At 42.3% G+C, this 20,112-nt stretch overlaps 1 protein-coding gene across 1 annotated transcript; it reads right to left on the reverse strand.

Annotated features, from left to right (window-relative positions):
• Positions 1-3,384: 3,384 nt before the first annotated feature.
• On the reverse strand, positions 3,385-5,277 carry LOC147435908 (uncharacterized). The gene has a single exon (XM_086487804.1). It carries the CDS (start codon positions 5,275-5,277, stop codon positions 3,385-3,387), a length of 1,893 nt encoding a protein of 630 aa, XP_086343930.1.
• Between the last annotated feature and the right edge of the window lie 14,835 nt (positions 5,278-20,112).

The raw sequence follows: 20,112 nt of genomic DNA on the forward strand, positions 1-20,112 counted from the left end.
TCATATCTCAGATTTTCAAGCACCATGGATTACCCACATCCATCGTGTCAGATAGAGATCCTAGAATGACCAGTAATTTTTGGAAAGGTCTCTTTGAAAATCTAGGAACAAGATTGAATTTCTCTTCGGCCTATCACCCACAAACGGATGGCCAAAGTGAGATAGCCAATCTTACGATACTCGATCTACTCAAGACTTATGTTACCGAAGTAGATCAACGCTCACAATGGGAAAAGTACTTACCTCTTGTAGAGTATGCCTACAATAATACTGTACATACTTCTATGGAAAAAGCACCTTTTGAGATCATTGAGGGGAAACCTAAAAGTCCCTTGCTACTCAAAGTACATGGGAAGATCTTCGCCGCCGATGAGTATAGCCGTGACCTACAAGAATCTTTTCAAAAGATTAGGGAGGCTATAGCCATCTCTCAACAAAGGCAAAAAGCTTCTGCTGATAAGCACAGAAGAGCCTTAATGTTCAAAGAAAATGATTGGGTCTTACTCAAGTTTCCTAAGGCTCGATTAAGGCAAACGACGGTCAAAAATCCTACGGGCCATCAAAAGTATTATGCTAAACTAGCAAAAAGATACTATGGTCCTTTCCAAATCTTGAAGCCCATCAATGAGACGGCTTATCAACTCAAGTTGCCCAACCATTGGCTTATACACAATGCCTTTCATGTAAGCCTACTTAAGCCCTACAAAGGAGAGCCACCAACTGAACCAATTATTGAAGACCCTCCCGAAGTTGAAGACCAAGAAGAGGTACTACAACCCGAAGCTAACCTTCGGCATGAAGACAAGGTACTATGACATGGTAAGATAATCCGACGGTATCTTATTAAGTTCAAAAATTATCCGTTTGAAGATGCTAAATGGATGCAAGGAGTACAACTTAAGGATAGTATGAACCTTGTCAATGCTTACAATGCTACATTAGAGTAAGCAAATGTACAACTCTCTTTTAAATGACTCATGTTTTTGTCTTATAAGACTAATCCTCTTTTTAATTGTGCACAAATTTAACTAGTATGCATGCTTAGAATCATGTTTGTGATGATGACGTCTCTCAAACACCAAGTAGAATTTTTCACTCTACTTTGGGAGAATGAAATGGACTAAAAGAGCAGACATGCTTGCGGCAGCTATGTCTCCCAAGCACCAAATGGATTAGTCATCCATCTTGGAAAGATGTCGTAGGGTAAAAAAGGGATCCTCTACCCGCTAAGTACAATTGACTAATGACTAAGCCTTTATCTCTTCTACCTCATAGTCGAGGACGACTATGATTTCAAGAGAGAGGTAATGTCATAAAATCTAATATCTAACCAACCCAAATGATTTTCTCATATTAAATTGATCACTTAATGTGGGAGAATAAACGGGAACAAGTGTTAAGATATAGATATGTGCTTATAGATCTATCTCAACACGGGGCCAATAGTAAAGGGGCCCAAATGGGAGATGGTCTATCAAGAGCAAGGCTAACCAATGGAGCATAAGACCTTAGGGTTAGCTTCATTGAAGACCTCCAATAATGTGTGAAAAATTCCTTTGACCTTAGGTAAGCTAGGGCTGAGCTTGAGGTGGGAACCCGGCCCAAGATCGAGGTGCTTGACCTACTTGAGGTGCTTGTCGTGCTTGAGGTGTTTGTCCTGCTTGAGGTGCTTGATTAAGGTGCTTGAGGTGCTTGACTTACTCCATGCTTGAGGTGCTTGACTTGCCGCTTGATTAAGGTGCTTGAGGTGCCTTGACATGCTTGCCTGAGATGCTTGTGGGAATACCCCCTAGTCCAAGTGCTTTGTCATGCTTGATGACTAAGGTGCTTGAGCTCCTAAAGTCAAAAAGATCCCTACAAGGAGGGGGGCGAGCCTACAAGGGGGGGGGATGAGAGAGAACACACACTCACACACACAAGGGAAGCCCCAGCTTGAAGAGGCAGCAAGGACACTTGTCAAGTTCCTCCTCATGTTGCCCTCACGGTGTGCCTGAAGCCTATTGGTTGGCCACCCAAGGGGTCCAATGATAATTTAGGATATTTAATTAATTGATTTTGCATTTATCAAGTCCTCTCTCTCAAAGGGGAAAGGGGGACACTTGTCCCAAGGCTACCCCTATTGCTTGTAATGGCTCCTGCTTGTGATTGGCTAGGCCTGGAGGGGTCCAATGAGCTTCAAGCATGAGCTACAAGGGGGGGTCGACCCAAGCAAGCTAGGGGGGTGCTAAGGGGGTATACTCACCCACACACACTCACAAACACTCTCATTGTGTACTATGCAAAGTGCAAGAGCTCCCTCTCCTTCTCCAAGCAAGTAGAGGTTGAGGGCCTACACCAACACTCTTGGCTATGGAGTGCAAATCCATCCAAGAGCCATGCTTCAATGCTTAAGCTTGCCATCTCCTTCTTCTTCATTACTATGCTATTATGTATTCTAGCAACAAGAGTATGATAAGTGAGGAACTAATTCTTTCTCCTACGAAATGTTTCTTCTTCCTCTTCCCTACCCTCATTCCCTGCTAGCTCTCTCCACCTTCGAAGGTGTTTGAGGTCTTGGGACTGAGGCTTGGGATAGTTAAAGCTTTCTTCAAGTTTAGGTTATGCTATGATGGTGATGCATGAAGCTTTCCATCTTCATTGCTTCACCTAGGTCACAAGGAACACAAAGAATGTATTGTAACAAGTCTCTCTTTATGGGAGAAATCATAATACAAATGCCTATTGGAGGGGGGACCGGCTCCACATAAATCCGGTCCTCAACTGTTGTCATGTTCTCAAAATTCTCTCTCTTGCAAAAGTATTGTCTATGCCAAGTTAACTAATTGCTATGATTATGTTGCTATCTTCAATTATGTCTACCCGCTATGCTCACAAAATCATTTCTTGAAAGTATTCTCATTAAATTCCGCTACTCTCAAATTGAATAGGCAAATTCCATTACACCATAAACCCAGTTTATGATATTGTTCGCTGTCAAGATCTTCTGAGCTTTTCCAAGCGCATCTTCCTTGTGAATGCTTGGTGTGGCTGATCCTTGTGGAGGGGTTTGAGGAAGAGACCTTCAAGAGAGCCCTTCTCCCAAAGTACAGATCTCATCCGTTTCTCAAAATTTTGTTGTTCCAAGTCCCATTCTCTTTTAGAGTGCCTAGCTATGGCTGCATCTTCCTTTTGTTTTCGGCGCTCATCCTTCTTAGCAATAGATTGCAGCCGTCTTTTATCCTTTTCTAATTTTCGCTCTTCCCTGGCTTTAGCTATGTCCTCTTTCTTTGCGTTTTTTGCCTTCATGCTTTCAACATATTGAGAATATGTTATAATTAAATTGTTTGTGTAATCCACAAAAGCTTCTCGTGGTGCCTGCCTCACACAAACCTCCATTATAGGCACTCACAAGAGATCAACAATTCGGATTTGCTCATCTACTGGGTGTCTTTGCTCTGTACTTGAGGTTGGAGGATTGTTCTCTTGCTCTCTTCGCTCATCTGCAGTGTGTCTTTGCTCTTTACTTGAGGTTGGAGGATTGTTCTCTTGCCCAAGATGTTGTACTTCAATTCTTGCTTGAGTAGACTGATTTAGTGACATGACTGGGTTGTTGCCTCCTTCTTGTGCCTCTTGCATGATGTCATTGCTTGGATATCCAGCTTCAGAAAAAAACAAAAATCCATCTCCATTGATGGGTTCGTCTAAGTTAGCCAACTCATGATGTGTAAGATTCAGCATAACTTCTACATTTGTTGATTCAATCATAGTAGGAACTTCCAACGGAATGCCTTTTGCCATGGTCTTCAAAGCTTGAACTGCTACACCTTCCATAGCTGGCGAGTCTCCTTCTGTAGATGGCAAGTGACTTTCTAAAGATGGTGTTGCACCTTCAATGGCCGTTGTAGATTGTTGTAGGATTATTGTGGACTGTGTTGCACATTGAATTGCATCTTCCATAGATGTAGCATATTGTGTTGCACCTTTCGTAGCTTGCAAATCACCTTGCGTGAATCGTGAGTCGCCATCCATTGTGGCTGCAGATGGTGTTGTGTCTTCCATTGCTTGAATATCTTGTGTATCAGCACCAACATATGAATTGGGTGGAGTGTTTGGTACTTGAGATTCGTTATCATGAAAATGATTGCTGTTCTCCTCAACTATTGACATATGATTGCATGGCATACCTTCAAATTTCACAGCATTTGCATTATGTGGCCAAATTCCTATAGCCTTGAAGCTTGCTTTAATGTTTTCTTCTGAGAAAGACAATGTTAAAGCTTTTGATGCAATTGAGGCCAATTCACTTTTACTAGCTTGAGAGCTCGTTGTCCTTTGTTGCCATATGGCTCTCTCTTTGCGAAAATGTGTCTTGAGAGATTTGAAAACCGACACATCTAAAGGTTGTAGCTTATGGGATGCATGTGCTGGCAAAGTTACAATGTCAATTCCTGAATCATAGGCACTTGTGACTACCTCTAAAGAGACATGGCTTCCATGTCCATCAAGGACCAATAAATGTCTGTTCTGAAAACCCATGTCTTGGCTTATGGCCTTTTTGAAATGATCCATCCATGCCTGGAATAGTTCACCCGTCATCCATGCCTTATGCTGCATTGCCATAGCTGCACCTGGCTCACAGTGTTGAACGTAATTGCTCTTGAATTTTCTACCTTTGAAAATATAATATGATGGAATAGAATGACCAGCTGCATTTACACAACATAAAACAGTCATCCACTCTCGTGAATCACATGTTATTCCATAAACTGACTTTGTCCCTTTTCTTGCCAGAATTTTAATGCCTTTGTCCCTGGATCCTTGGAATCCTGTCTCATCTGCATTCCAAATATTTGTAGGTGGATAACTGTTTTCAGCATAAAGCTTGGCCAAGTTGTCATGTAATGTCTTCACAATCTCTGGCCGAAATCTCACAGCTCTTGATTGATCTAACCCTTCAGAGACTCGAAAGACTAATCCTGGATGGCGCTTTCGAAAGGCAAGCCACCAGCTTTTCCCAAGGATACCATTGGTGAAAAGTGTGTGCCTCGTTTGACACATTTCAACAACCTTCAGTTTCACATCTATGACTGAAACTCCATGCCCAGAATCACATTTGAGAAATATCCACTTTAATAAAGCTTCCTCTTCTTCTGATGAAAGCATGGTCTCAGGACCTCGTCTTTTCTTGCATGTTCTTCCTTCCTCCCAGTTTGCTATAGTAGATTTACTGATGCCAAATTGAATTGAGCATTTTTGTAAAGAAAGTCCTTCTTCGCGAGCAGCAAGAGCCTTGGTCATATCCTCTTCTGTCCATGGTAGTGAACTTCGCTTCAATGGTTTCTTTCTCTGCTTTCTTGCTTTATCTTCATCATTCGTAGGAAGCTCTCTAGTCTGCGCAATCGGCTCTTGAATCACCAATTTTGGAAATCTGACTCTTGCTTCTTGTGCAAGAGGAGCTGTTGTTTTTGAGGCCTTTGTGCATCTTTGATTTTTGCTTTTCTGATTGACTCTCAAGGACGGTGAAGTGGATGGATTTTTTGTCGAAGACAAGGTTTTGCCTTTAGTATTGCGTTTGGGTCTTGTCACTCTCTTTGCCATGACCTATTCAAATATCAGATTGTTAGCAACACAATCAATTTGTGAAGATTGTATTAAGAATGGCCTAAATGTAATAAAAAGAATCAGAAACTACTAATGACTATGAAGATGAAAGAGCATAAAACATAAACTCACATACAAATGAAGAGAAAAGGAAGCATGAAACTACGTATGGCTGTGAAGATCAAAGAGTATAAACCATAAAGCTTACAAACAAAAGGGAAGAGAAAAGGGTACGAAATAAAAAACTTACACATGCACTCTATGAAGAAAAGAAGGAGAAGACTTACACTGGAAATGTGAGATTTGTCTTCTCAATAAAAACTTGTTGACTTATTCTTGATAATCTTGAAGAAGGTTTTCGTACTCTTTCACTGAAAATTTCTTTTTGGTAACTCGAGGAGGAATTGTTTCAGGGCTAGTAGCTTGCCTTTTCTCTGACTGAGCTGATGATTGGGTTTTTGGAGATATGAAGGGGGCTTTCTTTCTAGGAATAGTGCAGAGAAATGAGGGCTTTACATGCACATGTCCGCAACAACAAACTCGACCGCCGCTCCGATGAACCAAAGTGGAACTGCAAAGGAAGTTTGCAAGTTCTGGGTGTCTTTCTATCAAGCAACTTTTGCACTCACATGGAGCTAAGGAGGCCATCAAGAGTGCATAGTATTATCTTTGATTGTTGTTGTGGCTATGATGATCTGAAGCTTCAATGTGGTCTTGATAAGGGAAACATGCTTTGATGATTGTGCTGGTGATTGCAGCAGCTGCAATATGCCTAACATGGTTGTGACATGACAGGGAAGAAAGTAAGTGTGTGCGCATGATGTTGTAGAGGTAGTCTAAAGACTCACAAGCAGAGAAAACACATTGTTGATTTTCCTCAATCATGAATGGCTGGGATAAGAGAAGTGCAGCAGAGAGCTTGATGGTGATGAGGTTGATAAGAGAAGTGTAACAGAGAGATGAATTGCTGATTTTGCTTCATCTTTTATGGTTTCCCCATATCTAGGGGAGCCACGCAACTTCTTGGCGCCAATACTTTTGTTTGAATGCGCTGAATTATGTTTGATAATGTAAAAAACGTAATGAACAACAGCATTCAGTTTAATGAACAGTCTGTAGTTAATGAACATAATTGCTTGAATTCATGAGAGAGGAGGTGTCAGTTCTTGAGAGAGGTAGTGGGAATCTAAGTGTCGTTGTCATGATTGCTGAGATGTTTTGTCTTGTTATTCATGCAGGAACGGCACTAGTAGCTGGGAGAGAGGGCTTGTTTTTTGGTTCCAGAAGGTCTCTAGTTGCTACTCGCAAGACCACGTTTATTTTGTTACTTTAATCTGTTGTGATGAGTCCTTAAATTGGACCCTGGAAAATTTTTACTTTTGGCTTTAATATGGCCCCGTCCAACAAATGGCCCCTTTACCCTAGCAACGTGGAAAAGGGTTTCCCTTTGTAATTCATAGTGTCTTGGGAATCTTCCTAAGAAATTAATGGACTTAATGTAAGTACACTTTAATTAGCCTAAGTTAGTTTCCTTAATTGAGGTCTCTCTGCAAATTTGTGCCGCATGTTTTGAGCGACTCTATGCACGTTTTGAGCTACATTTTTGAGTCTCATGTATAGAGTGCAAGCATGTACACAAAGTTCGTGATTTCTTTGTCTTAAATGTCTTTCATTTCAAGTCCTACATCCCACGTATGTTGTGCAAATGGTTAGACGGTTTAGTACTATCCTTGGATTCCTTATTGTTGGAGGTGGATAGCATCTCTAGCTTGTGCCCTAGATAGTGGTAGGATGCTTCAGTCTACGAGACACTTCTTGCGAATTCTTACAATGTGTTCTTTGAGTTCTCAAAATGATAGATCTCATAGAAAATAGTATTCTTGAGTTCTCCAAATAATAGATCTCATAAAAAATAGCGATCGTGCACTATTTTGACTGAGCAAGCTTTGTGGACAATGTTTTTCCATGATGCATGTTTGCTGCCTTACCCTATCATGGTTTCAAGCGTGGCACTCCTGACTTTTTCTTCAGTTCTGAATACACTCAATTTGAGATCTCTCTCTCTCTCTCTCTCTCTCTCTCTCTCTCTCTCTCTCTCTCTCTCTCTCTCTCTCTCTCTCTCACAGGGGGGTCGATGCAACTCGTTCATCTGTGTTTCTGAGATGGGCACTTTAGGAGCTGCCATGATTCCCTTAGTGTAATTTGCGCTCCTTGAGCTCTTGAGATGCTCGGCGACTCATTTGACATAAAGACATCTCAACCTTTTCAAATCATTGATGTTGCAAATGGCGCCATGCAAGTCATAGGTGAATACAAGGAAAAAAGCACTACTCTTACAACAGTTAGACACCCTTCTTAGCGTCAAAATTAGACATGGCATTAGAGCCTAAATCTTGCCTACAACAAAATCCGCTTTAAAATTTTTTTTCGGTTGATGTCACAATTCATGGCCGTTAGTGCTGCTTGAATTAGCAAGACCGGAAACACTCATTGCCGTGCTTGCTGGTTATACTATAGCTGGCAATATAGAGCAAAAGAGAAATTGCATTAAAATCTGGTGACCCTAGTTGCACTACACTTCCCCCTTCTTTTAGACACGTCCGTTGTTACTATTGGTTTCTCTGTTGCATTCAATGGATTTGCCCTGGTCTTCCGCTATATATACAGCACCAAAGGTCTAGGGGTGAGACGTAGCAGAATAGGAAGAAGAACAATGATGGGCAACTGGAAGAAGCCGACATGGATGCAAATAGTGCTTAGTGACATATGCCTAGGGTGGAGCAGGCGTAGTAGCATGAAAAGTAGGAAATCTATAGCCGCTAGCAAAAACATACGATGATGAGCACCTTGCACTAGAGGGGCGTGGGGTGGGCAACGAATGCTCATCCATAACACCACATTCTCTCCATACTCCTTGAAGGTGTGATGGTCTCCCTGAATGAGCCTCGAAGTAGAGCATTGTGCCAATAGTTTATGTGGCCCCGAGTGAAGGGTACACGATCTATGAGAGTCTCTCTCTCTCTCTCTTCCTTTTTTTGGAAGCGGCTGATGGCTACGAAGATGAATATCATGGGGTTGGGGGCTACATTCTCCACATTGACTTCAAAGACTGGAAGGTGCACTTTTCTTCTAGAAAGATAGCCTAATGCCTTCCAATTGGCATGAGCGCTTGTAGGGTTTCAAGAAACAATCTTGGATCCTACAACATGCACATTCTTTTGTGCCTTCCCCTTTCTACCCTAGCCCTTATAGGCACGCCTTGCAGGCCTTGTGATTTTATCACTTGTTTCATCTAAGTGTGTGTTTAGACATAGACACACACGATTCTTGGCTCACAAGTGAGTTGAGGGAAAGAGCAAAAGCGGAAAGAGAAAAAGAAAGGAACGCTCACCGTGAAGACATAGGCGATGCCTACATCCGAATAAGCCCGGGCAACACCCGACATTAGTCAGTCACCCTCTGACGGCTTCAGCATAGATCGAGGGAGGGAGGGAGAGCGCATCGGCTCTCCTCAGGCACGACATAGAGTATAGGTTTTCTCGTTCTTTCACATTCTTCTCGGCATTGGCGATTCGCATCGGCTACAATTTTGACGATCACTTCCATCCGGCGGTGGAAGACAACATCGACCAGGTTTTTCTAGGCTTGGAGATGGCGAGAGCAAGAGAGATAAGTTGGGCTCTCCTTCGGTGTAGCTTCACCATCGACTACCCTCCCACATGCTCATCTAGAGCAATTTTGGCTCCACTTCCCCCTGGCATTCTCGACATCTTGTCTTTGACTTGGTAAGAGACAGACAAGCGAGAGTGGCATCGGTTTTCCTCTAGCCCGCATCTGCAGCGGCTCGGCTCCTCAATGTCTCCTTGGCGACCCCCCCCCCCCCCCCTCAACGTCATTTCCGCTTTGACAATTCCCTAGTTTTTAGCTTTGGTGGCACACATCGACGCATAGCAACTCCGACGGACCTTTGGGAGTAGTTTTTCCATCAAGCGGAGCTCTTCAACGGTGATTTCAACCACAAGTAGCTAGTTGATCATGCTTTGCACTGGGTTTTTGATCGACGTGTTTTTACGATCGATGAGGTAGTGTGCCAGTTTCCATGCGATTTTGCTCACAATTTGCACTTTCTTGTAGTGCAAACTATGTATGATTGTGTGGGGCATTCCAGAGAGCAACTTTTACCACGTTTTTGTGCAATTTTCATGCTATGTATGCATGCGGATACAACTTGAGCTAGGTATAGCTTGCAGGTACTAGGTTCACAGATTTACAATGTTTTTGGTTAGGTATAGGTCCACTAGTTCAGGAGTGGGCCAGCTTGCCAGGGTTTTGGCAGTGCATGTATACCATTTTGTGGATCTGTTATGCGGTATTGGTGAGCTTTTTTTGAGTTTTCACTCAGTTTTTAGGAAAAGCTTTGTTTTAGTTTTTCCAGATTATCGCCATCTTTTATGTGTATCTGCAGCTTTACTCTATGATGGTTTAGTGGTCGAGTTTGACTCCCACTTTGATAGGTTTTGTCAGCTTGGACACGAACTAGTGTTCTTGTATCCACTCTCGTAGGAGTGAGGATTGCTTATGCTTGTGTGGGTACAAATTAAAAGCAGTCACAAGTTCTACAAGGTTTTTTTGCAGATCTTTGCAGGCCTACTTGGGATGCGTTTTGAGCACTGTTTGCTCAGTACTTGTGCATATGGTTATGCGCTTTATGCTCGTTTGAGTTGTTTCTCTCAGATTATGTGTTTGCAGATAGCAGATTGTGGAGTTGTTTTATGGATATGCGAGCAATTGATCATGGTTTTTCATAATTGTGTAGTGGTCGAGTTATCTCTCACTTTGTTGCCAGTTTGACATGGTTTATGCTAGAGATTGTACTTGAGTTTTTTGCTCAGTTTACAAGGGAGACTCTGCCAGATTTCTCCCAGGTTTTCTCGCCATAGTTTCTTGACATTCACTTATCATTGTGTAATGGTTTAGAGTCTACACTAATGACTCATGAGAGACGATGGTCTCATAGTTGCCGATACATGTGATGTTGGCATTGTGGTCACACAAGACACATTAGGCGTGCAGCATCAAAAATGTATGCATGGTACAAATGAGGTTTTGGCACATGCTAGAGTGCTGGCTTCATATGACAGTGACGGTGATGTCACATTTCCCTTTAGTGTTCCTCCTGCATACATGTCCTCTAGAGGTGACACTTCTCCATGTTGGTTGCTAGATGAGGATGCAGTTTTCCACGTCACACCCCATCATGACTGGTTTAGCACCTTCTCTTGTGGGAACTTTGGCTGTGTGAACTTGGCCAATGGTTTGACTTTTGGCATTGTAGGTGCAGGAGATGCTTACTTGTCATTGCCTAGCGGTGCATTACATGTGTGCTATGTTCCTCAGTTGAGACAAAGCTTGATCTCATTGAGACGGTTAGCAGATTATGGGTGTCAGATTCTGCATAGAGAGCACTCTTTCTAGATACATTGTGGCTCACTAGTGATGATTGCCAGGGGAGCCCGCAGTGTCTTGGTATATCCTATGCATGTATTTGAGGTACGAGATGACATGGTCTCGGTTTTGTTGATGGCATACTTTGAGCGAGAGATGAGACGTGTATCCTTTGAGGGTGATAAAGAGCATTTAGTTGTGCAGGACATGCCAATAGACTCTATAGAGATAGTGGTAGAGTGGCAGTGCTCTAGTGAGACACAACAAGTGTTGTAAGAGTCTGTGGAGACATAGGTAGAGCGGGTCTGCTCCCTAGAGACATAGATGGAGATGACGAACATGAAGTTCTTTGATATGATCATGCTAGAGTCTGATGAGTTGGTGCCAAGACGCACAATTCTGCCTATGGGTGAGAGGGATGTAGCCATCCCAGTGTCGACGTTGACACATCCATACATGATGGATAGTCTTGATGATGCAGTACATGTAAATAGCACAAGGGGGGCTAGGATAGCTAGGTTTGTGCATAGTTCATCAGCATTCGTGCATCTCATGTACGACCTACTAGTGTCGAGGCCCAACCTAGCAGCTGTAGTGGGAGCATTTTCAACAGGGATTGTCAGTCGTACGATGACTAGCACTAGCATGATGCATAGTGGAGTTTTGTAGACCATACAAAGTTGTTTGTGCAATTTACATACAGGATCTAGCATGGATACACACGCTCCCCTATCTCTAGAGCCAATATGGCTGCATGTAGATCGACTAAGCAAGCCAATGGACATAAGTTGAGAGAGTCTCTCACATGTTTTCTTGTACATACTAGTAGTTTTTCTAGTAGGACCCACTTATTGGTGCATTCGCCTTTAAGTGGGAGATTGTGGCCTCTGTGCCTTGCCCCCGGCCGCCTAGGCTATGGGCGCTCGCCCATTGACCACCTTATTCTTTTGTGCATATACAAAGACTAAGGGATAAATCATTCTTAAGTGTGGCTCCACCACACACCTTGCACTCCTTCTCCTTCTTCCCCTTCCCCTTCTCGCATGCATCACACACACGCATCGCACTGTATACCGCACCGCGCACCACACTATGCTCTCTTCAGCTATGATCTATGACAAACAAGACACCAAACAATAGGAGAAGACGGTGGAGAAGTAGAGCTTTGCTATGCAAATCCCTAAAGGCCCATGCAATGAGAGAAGGCTTTTGTTTTTCCTGCTTCTACACATAAGCTTTTGACAATAACAACTACGTCGATGGTGCAAGTCCCAGGATTGAAAAGGTTCAAAAGTGTGAAGGCAATGGCTAGAGAAGCCTTGTACTGGAGGATATGGAGCCTTGAAAGAAAAAGCCCCCCCCCCCCCCCCCCCCCCCCCCCCCCCCCCCCCGCGGGCTGCCCAACTAAAAGGTGGGACTAGTGGCACCCCCCTTCACAATCCCTTTGACGTGCTACAAGAAAATAAATTCCCTGACTCTAAAAATCCTCTACATTCTCCTGGGTTAGGGGATGCGGAGAAGGGACAGGGTTTGACGGATATCAAGGAATTTGTTGCTCTCTCCTAATGAATCCCACATTACAAATATTGTCCTAGAATGTGAAGGGCATAAGAACAAAAGAGAAACAAGAAAATCTTTGGTAGTGCATGAAGAGGAGAAAAGATATTAATTGGTGGTGTCTTCCAGAGTACCACCTTGATGCCTCAAGGCCGAGGAAACAAGTGCTTGGGGAGCTCTTTTTTTACGGCACCACTTCTAATGGGTTTAGTGGAATGGTGACAGGAGTACAAGGGATTAAAGCCTAAATTTGTTTTTCAACACCCATCCGAAAGGGATCTGGCATTGTCTATTAAGGTGCATAACAACTTTCTCACTATTGTCAACATTTACACTCCAAACAATTCCAAAGGAAGGATGATGTTATGGAAAGAACTCTTGCAACTTCAAATAGAGGAATAATTTTTCTTGATGGGAGACTTTAATGTGGTTGGTTCCAGACAAGATAGGCAAGGCCCTTCAAGAATTCTCATGGGGAGAGAGCGTAATATATGGATCTCCCTGGAAGATAAATGAGCTACGATTGATGCCTGGAGGGTTGGTCCTTGGAAGGATGATACGGGGCACACTTACCACAATCTCCATTCCTCCGAGTCTGGCTCCGGACTTGATAGACTATATTTCTCTCACAGTGGAGATTGGGTGCCTTCTTCGTTGCTTTATGCAAGTCCTTGTGAATGAAAGTCTGTCCCACCATTTTCCCCTTCTTGGAACCTTAATATTTTCTTCTGAAGAATCACGTCAGTCGCAGGGTGCCAAGAAAATTCTTATCACCTACCCAACTCTATTTACAAATGCTCACTTTAAGGCTATAGTGTCTCGGGCTGTAGAACATCTGTGTGCCAGGACATCATCAATGAAAGGATTGACCCCTGGAAAAGATTTAGTAAAAAATCCAATCTGTAATCAAGAGAGTGGGTCATGTGCTCAAAAATTCTAACAACCATGTAATCTCCGTCTGCAGATCTACAGCTAGGTCAGAAGAAAATGCAAGGCAAGGTCTCGGACCCAAGAGCACACTGACTGGCTGAAGATCGATCAGACCTTGCACAAAAGGGAAACGGAGAAGACTAATCTCCTCGACTTAAGGAGAGTTGCATCAAGACTAAGGAAGCTGATCAAAAAACCCTACTCAAAACGACCAAGCTAAGAAAAAGACAGGCCACCATCTCTTCCTTGATTGATAACCAAGGAGTCCAGAATATCAACAACCCTAATCAGATTGGCAAAGCTATGCTTGGCCATCATAGTTAAATTATTGGAAAAGAAGATCCCCCTCTACTTAATCAAAGAAGCTAGGGCAAAGATGTTTACGGCCACCCCAACAGGACACCCCAACATTAGTGGACTCTGTCCGAGCGACCTACTTGGAAAGGCCCTTTAAATTGGATGAATGTTGGTGGATGACACTCCTAAAGCTGGTAAAAGAAAGGTTGCCATGTTGAGATGGGATCACGACCGAGTTTTGTCTAGAGTTCTGGGAGGTTCTAGGTCAATGTTTCTTTCATATGGTTAACAGAGCCTTTACTAAAGGTTCACTTGAATCAGGGGTATAGAACGGAATTATAAAACTCATCCCCAAGCAATTTGCTTGCTCCCAACTCAAACACTAGAGACCAATCATGATGATGACAGTAGTGTACAAGGTACTCGCTAAGCTCATTGCTGACAGAATGTCCCCGGTGTTAGCTGATGTTATCTCTCCCCACCAACATGGTTTTATTAAAGGCAGATCATATATGACAACATTCTAGCGGCCATGATAGGTATGGAATATGCTAAGTCCAAGAAGAAGGCATGTATCCAACTATAAATGGACCTTGATAAGGCATATGATAGGATTATTTGGGAATTTGTGCAAGAGACACTACAAGCTTTGGGATTCGGTCCATGAATCTATCAAGCTGTTAGTACTCTTGGAGAAGGAAGATCCTCTAAGCTTCTTCTCAACTCCAGAATAATTGGTTGCTTTGATGTCAAGAGGTCCATTCATCAAGGGTGCCCCCTAGCACCGCTTTGGTTTGCCGCCTGCACTTACCCTCTCTTATTACAATGTTGGAACAAGCGACGGCAAAAGGATTGCAAATCCATAATGGCAAACAATTGCTTATCAAGATGTTTGCAGATGACTCATTGCTCTTCCTCCAAGCAGATGGGCTCAATTTTAGACAGCCTTGGAGATTGTCTAGGTATTAGATCCAGCTTCGGGTTCTCAATGCAACATAGAAAAATCAAGACTTATCTCTTTGTCGAAAGAGGATAATTTGGATTCTACATGCGAGACTAGAGAGGTTGTGAAGAGAGGGAGTTCCATGGTATCTGGAACCAAAACTACAAACGACACAAGTAAGATTATCTTGGGGGCTCGCCCTGCCATTGTATTATTCTTTTTTGGGATAACCCTATGCAAAGGATATGCAAGGGCTCTTTGTAACTTTCTATGATTAATACAAATCCAGCTCAACTGAGCACTTAAGAAAAAAGAAAGGCATTCCTCCCAAATTGGTAAGGTGGACTCGATAGGGTTTGACACCCATCTACCCATCTCAATCCATGTTTTTCCATCCTCTGAAGGAAAAAATTTCATGAGACTACTAGAAGGCCTTGTTTAGAATTTTCCTTTCTACAATGAACTAGTATGTGACCCGCGCGTTGCCGCAGCTACATGTGCGTCAATTGAAGCAACCATTGTTCTCCTTCCCTTCACAAGGAGGGCAAATGTGGGCAAATTCCTATGATTCTCATGTGAGATTTTATAGCTCTCTAATACACTTGTGCATCAACCACCACTATAACTACTTTCTAGATGACAATGTATGGCAACACACAAGGTCTAAGTGCCCTCCACATTCACATCAACCAAGCACAAATGTATCTTTTGGACCAACACTATGTCTACCTTTTCGAGTGTAAGATCGAACAACTAATAGCCTGTAGTTACTCTCCACATTCTTGTGGATTGACCAAGGAGAAATCTCCTTCTATTTGGTCATGCCAAGCTCCAACATACTCCTCCTAATCATGGCAAGTTTGTCCACACCCCCCCCCCTCCCCCGCTTCTCTCTATCCATGTGTGTGTGTGTGTGTGTGTGTGTGTGTGTGTGTGTGTGTGTGTGTGTGTGTGTGTGTGTGTGTGTGTGTGTGTGTGTGTGTGTGTGTGTTTGTTGAGTTCAAGAATTATCAGGTCAATTTGAGGTCTCTTGGGAATGGATTAAGTAATGGGATCCCTTCGCATGATGTCTTGTCTTAACATCCTATGTTTCTCTCTAAGGAGGCATCGAATTTTCGATTAGGCTAGAGAAATCCCCCTCACACAATTGATATGGGACCCTGGTGAGTGGTAGTGGCCCTCTAAATAGAGAGGAATGAAGTGTAGCTACTCTCCACATTCTTGTGGATTGACCAAGGACAAATATCCTTCTAGTTGGTCATGCCAAGCTACAGCATACTCCTCCTAATCATGGCAAGTTTGTCCTTCCCCCCTACCCACACCCCCCCTTCTCTCTATCTCTGTGTGTGTGTGTGTGTGTGTGTGTGTGTGTGTGTGTGTGTGTGTGTGTGTGTGTGTGTGTGTGTGTGTGTGTGTGTGTGTGTGTGTGTGTGTGTGTGTGTGTGTGTGTGTGTGTCTTTTAGTTATCTACTTATAATACTCACAAAAGAACACACATATGTTCAAAGACCAAGGTACCCAGATAAATACAAGGTTTATTATACAAAACAAAATTTAGACAGCATGATTTTGTATAATTTAAATCTTATTAGATTGGTACAAGTCACCATCCAAATGTAGAATTTCTTTTACAAACTGCGAACCAGCAGCCATTTCTCCCAATAATAAAGCAACCAAAAAGTTGAATCAAAGAGAGTAGCCCTCACCTACACCCATAGAACAACATAACATTCAGTTAGCATTGGCTCTGTATGCAGGTGATGTATGGGCATCCTAGTTGTTATCCATGTCACAAAGTTTCAACTTTTTTTTGCAAATCAACTTTATTAAAAATTGAACGAACTTTAACAAGACTTAGGTAGTCAGTTACATCATTACACTGAACTTCATCAGTTTACAAACTGCCAATGATTCTCTATTTAAGTATCTTTATAATTTATCTCCTTATTCTTGCAAGTTCCATTAAGATATGCTCTCTGCCTTGACCATGTTCTGTTCTTTGCCGCAAATGTTGCTATATATTCAGCCCTAGCCGCTTTAAGCTTTTTTGAGATCTGTGCTCTCTTGATCAGATCAAGAGTAGTACTCATTCGAGCAGTCAACCTATACCTTGGTAGACCCTATTATCAGTAAACAAATGATTAAGCCTGAAATGATATGTACATACTATAGTAGAATGTCAAGTCAGAGAGTTTAGCAGACATTTATGAAATTCCATTTTCCACTCGTCGATCTATCACTATCTGTGTCCTATTCTATATCCTACGCCTCAAGGTCGAGCCCTTCTAGGCCAGAATCAGCTAGGGTTATCTTTCGACCATTTTTATGCTAGAATTCATGAGTTTGTAGTTACACAGTCATGCATGTTTACCAGTCATGCATGTTTACACAGTCATAAAGTGTTTCCCTTGAAGCCAAAGAAAAAGGGCCAAACCATCAGCTCCGAGAAGTTCCAAACAGCCAAGGCTAGAGGAGTACTAGCCAACCAGATCCATATGCAACTTTACCCCCATATCCTTCTTAGTTTGAATTCTATACTTTGCCCAATCTCACGTAGTCTTTTATAAAATAATGAACCAGAATATGGTAGTAAGGGCCATATCTAAGCTAGACCACTAAGTACATAGCAGAAGGTCATATTCTTTTGTAAGCCTGAAAAAAAGCATCTAAACCATAGAATATTTAAGGTAGCATTATTACTCGATGTATTGGACCAAGACTGTATAAAAACCAGATCACTACATCAAATCCAAGCAACCGATGTAGGTTAGATGTTTTGCAATCATCTATACTCAGATACTATCCAAGGTCCCCTTTTCAGAGACGTACCTTCCACGGTCAGATACGTTATTAGCCAGAGCTCGAGCCCAAACCGGACTTAAGCCAGCCATAATGCAGGCTGTATCAAGCTTTTACCACATATAGATCCGAGAAGTATTATCTTGTGCCAGAAGAGTGCTAGCCAGAGCTAGGGTTTCCAATGGAAATCCTATGCGACTTCCTCCGAGAAGTACACGCTCAAGCCAGTAGGGTACCAGCCTGAGTCCGTCAGAATTCTATGTGAAGCATAACCATAATATCCAACCCCACTGCATCAAAACTCCTCAGCGCGAGAAGTAACAGTACAATCTATGGAAGTATCAGTCAGAACTCTAGTAACTTACCTAGTTATAAGTATATACCAAATCTCAAGCTGTGAAGAGAAAAACCAGAATTTGCATGTAACCACCAGGTTGTTTAATCATGAAACCAGAATCCCCAATTTTTTATGTCGGCATACCAAGAGCTTCTTTCAAATTTAGTTATAAAAAACCTATAACCAAGTAAAGCATCCAAGTAATACACTGTGAATCTGCAAGTTAAGATCAATTTCCTTTTACTATAGTATCATACAGCTTTTAGTTAGTAAACAACTCAGAAAGTCATCAGCTCCGAGAAGTATAATCCCAAGCCAAAAGAGCAACAGCCAGAGCCAGAGTTCCTCATGGAAATCTATGTGACTACACCGAGGCGTATTTGCTTAGGCCAGAAAGGTACCAGCCAAAGAGAGTTGGAATTTCATGTAAAGCACAACCATCTTATGCCATACTTATCAAATCCCATAGTATCAACAATCCTCAGCTCCAAGAAGTAACAGCACAAGTTAGGGAAGTATCAGTTAGTAACCTTTTACCCTACTTGGTTATAAATACCAAATTCCAAGCTGTGGAAAAACCAGAAATTGCATGTATATAACCGGTTGTGAAGCATAAAAACCAGATTCCTTTGAAAAGAAACACCAATATTCTTCATGGCGGCATTACCAAAAATACCAACCAGATTTCAGCCATAATGTAGGCTGTATAAGGCTTTTAGAAGATCGAGATCCGAGAAGTATTATCTCGTGCCAGAAGAGTGCTAGCCAGAGCTAGGGCTTCCAATGGAAATCCTATGCGACTACCTCCGAGAAGTACAAGCTCAAGCCAGAAGGGTATCAATCTGAGTCCGTCGGAATTCTATGTAAAGCGTAACCATAATATCAAACCACCCCACTGTATCAAAACTCCTTAGCCTGAGAAGTAACAGTACAATCTATGGAAGTATCAGTCAGAACTCTAGTAACTTACCTGGTTATAAGCATATACCAAATCTCAAGCTGTGAAGAGAAAAACCAGAATTTGCATGTAACCACCAGGTTGTTTAATCATGAAACCAGAATCTCCAATTTTTTATGTAGCCATACCAAGAGCTTCTTTCAAATTTAGTTATAAAAAACCTATAACCAAGTAAAGCATCCAAGTAATACAGTGTGAATCTGCAAGTTAAGATCAATTTCCTTTTACTATAGTATCATACAGCTTTTAGTTAGTAAACAACTCAGAAAGTCATCAGCTCCGAGAAGTATAATCCCAGGCCAAAAGAGCAACAGCCAGAGCCAGAGTTCCTCATGGAAATATATGCGACTACACTGAGATGTATTTGCTTAGGTCAGAAAGGTACCAAGCCAGAGCCAGCCGGAATTTCATGTAAAGCACAACCATCTTATGCCATACTTATCAAATCCCACAATATCAGCAATCCTCACCTCCGAGAAGTAACAGCACAAGTTAGGGAAGTATCAGTTAGTAACCTTTTACCCTACTTGGTTAGAAATACCAAATACCAAGCTGAAAGAAAACCAAGATTTTGCATGTATATAACCGGTTGTCAAGCATGAAAACCAGATTCCTTTGAAAAGCAAAACCAATGTTCTTTATGGCGGCATAACCAGAAATACCAACCAGATTTTAGCCATATACTCACCAAAACAAAACTCAAAGTACTTTATGTCACTGCCAAATTAGATGCCAAATAAAACTAAGTGTCACTACTTGCAAACCCGAATGAACAGAACTTTCCATCTCAGGGAAAGGTTTCCACAGTACCAAGTAATATTACTACTATATTATGCAAAGGAACTCGACCTGAGATGACACAATAGCCAATGGTTGGACCTCCAATACTTGCTTCCCTTTCGCCATGGTTTAATACACACCAAGCACTACTTCTTATGCACTAACCCTCAGTTACCACACAGAGTGTATAAGGATTTCAAACTCACATACTCGCCAGCTAAGTGAGGGAGACCCTCACCTTTTATACATTCGCAGCTTAGATTAGCCTGAATATCCTTTGTCTTGCAGCTCAGTTCCAGCTATGCACTCGTGTAGACTTGAATGGCCTATGTGCTTCGTCAGCGCTCTCGCCACCTACGCTTCCCACTGATGGGGGCTTTTCACAAACCAAGCTCCCATACCCCTCTTCTCTCGTCCCCACCCCATGGAAACCTCCTCTTAGGGAGGGAGTGATAAAAGGCATTGGAAAAAAGTAAGAAAAAATAA

This window comes from Adiantum capillus-veneris, chromosome 18 (assembly GCF_014529385.1).
Source record: "Adiantum capillus-veneris isolate H3 chromosome 18, ASM1452938v2, whole genome shotgun sequence".
Lineage (NCBI taxonomy): Eukaryota > Viridiplantae > Streptophyta > Polypodiopsida > Polypodiales > Pteridaceae > Adiantum > Adiantum capillus-veneris.

Excerpts from the sequence above, each read along its gene's own strand:
- LOC147435908 (XM_086487804.1), bottom strand. The coding sequence starts at position 5,277 with ATGACCAAGGCTCTTGCTGCTCGCGAAGAAGGACTTTCTTTACAAAAA.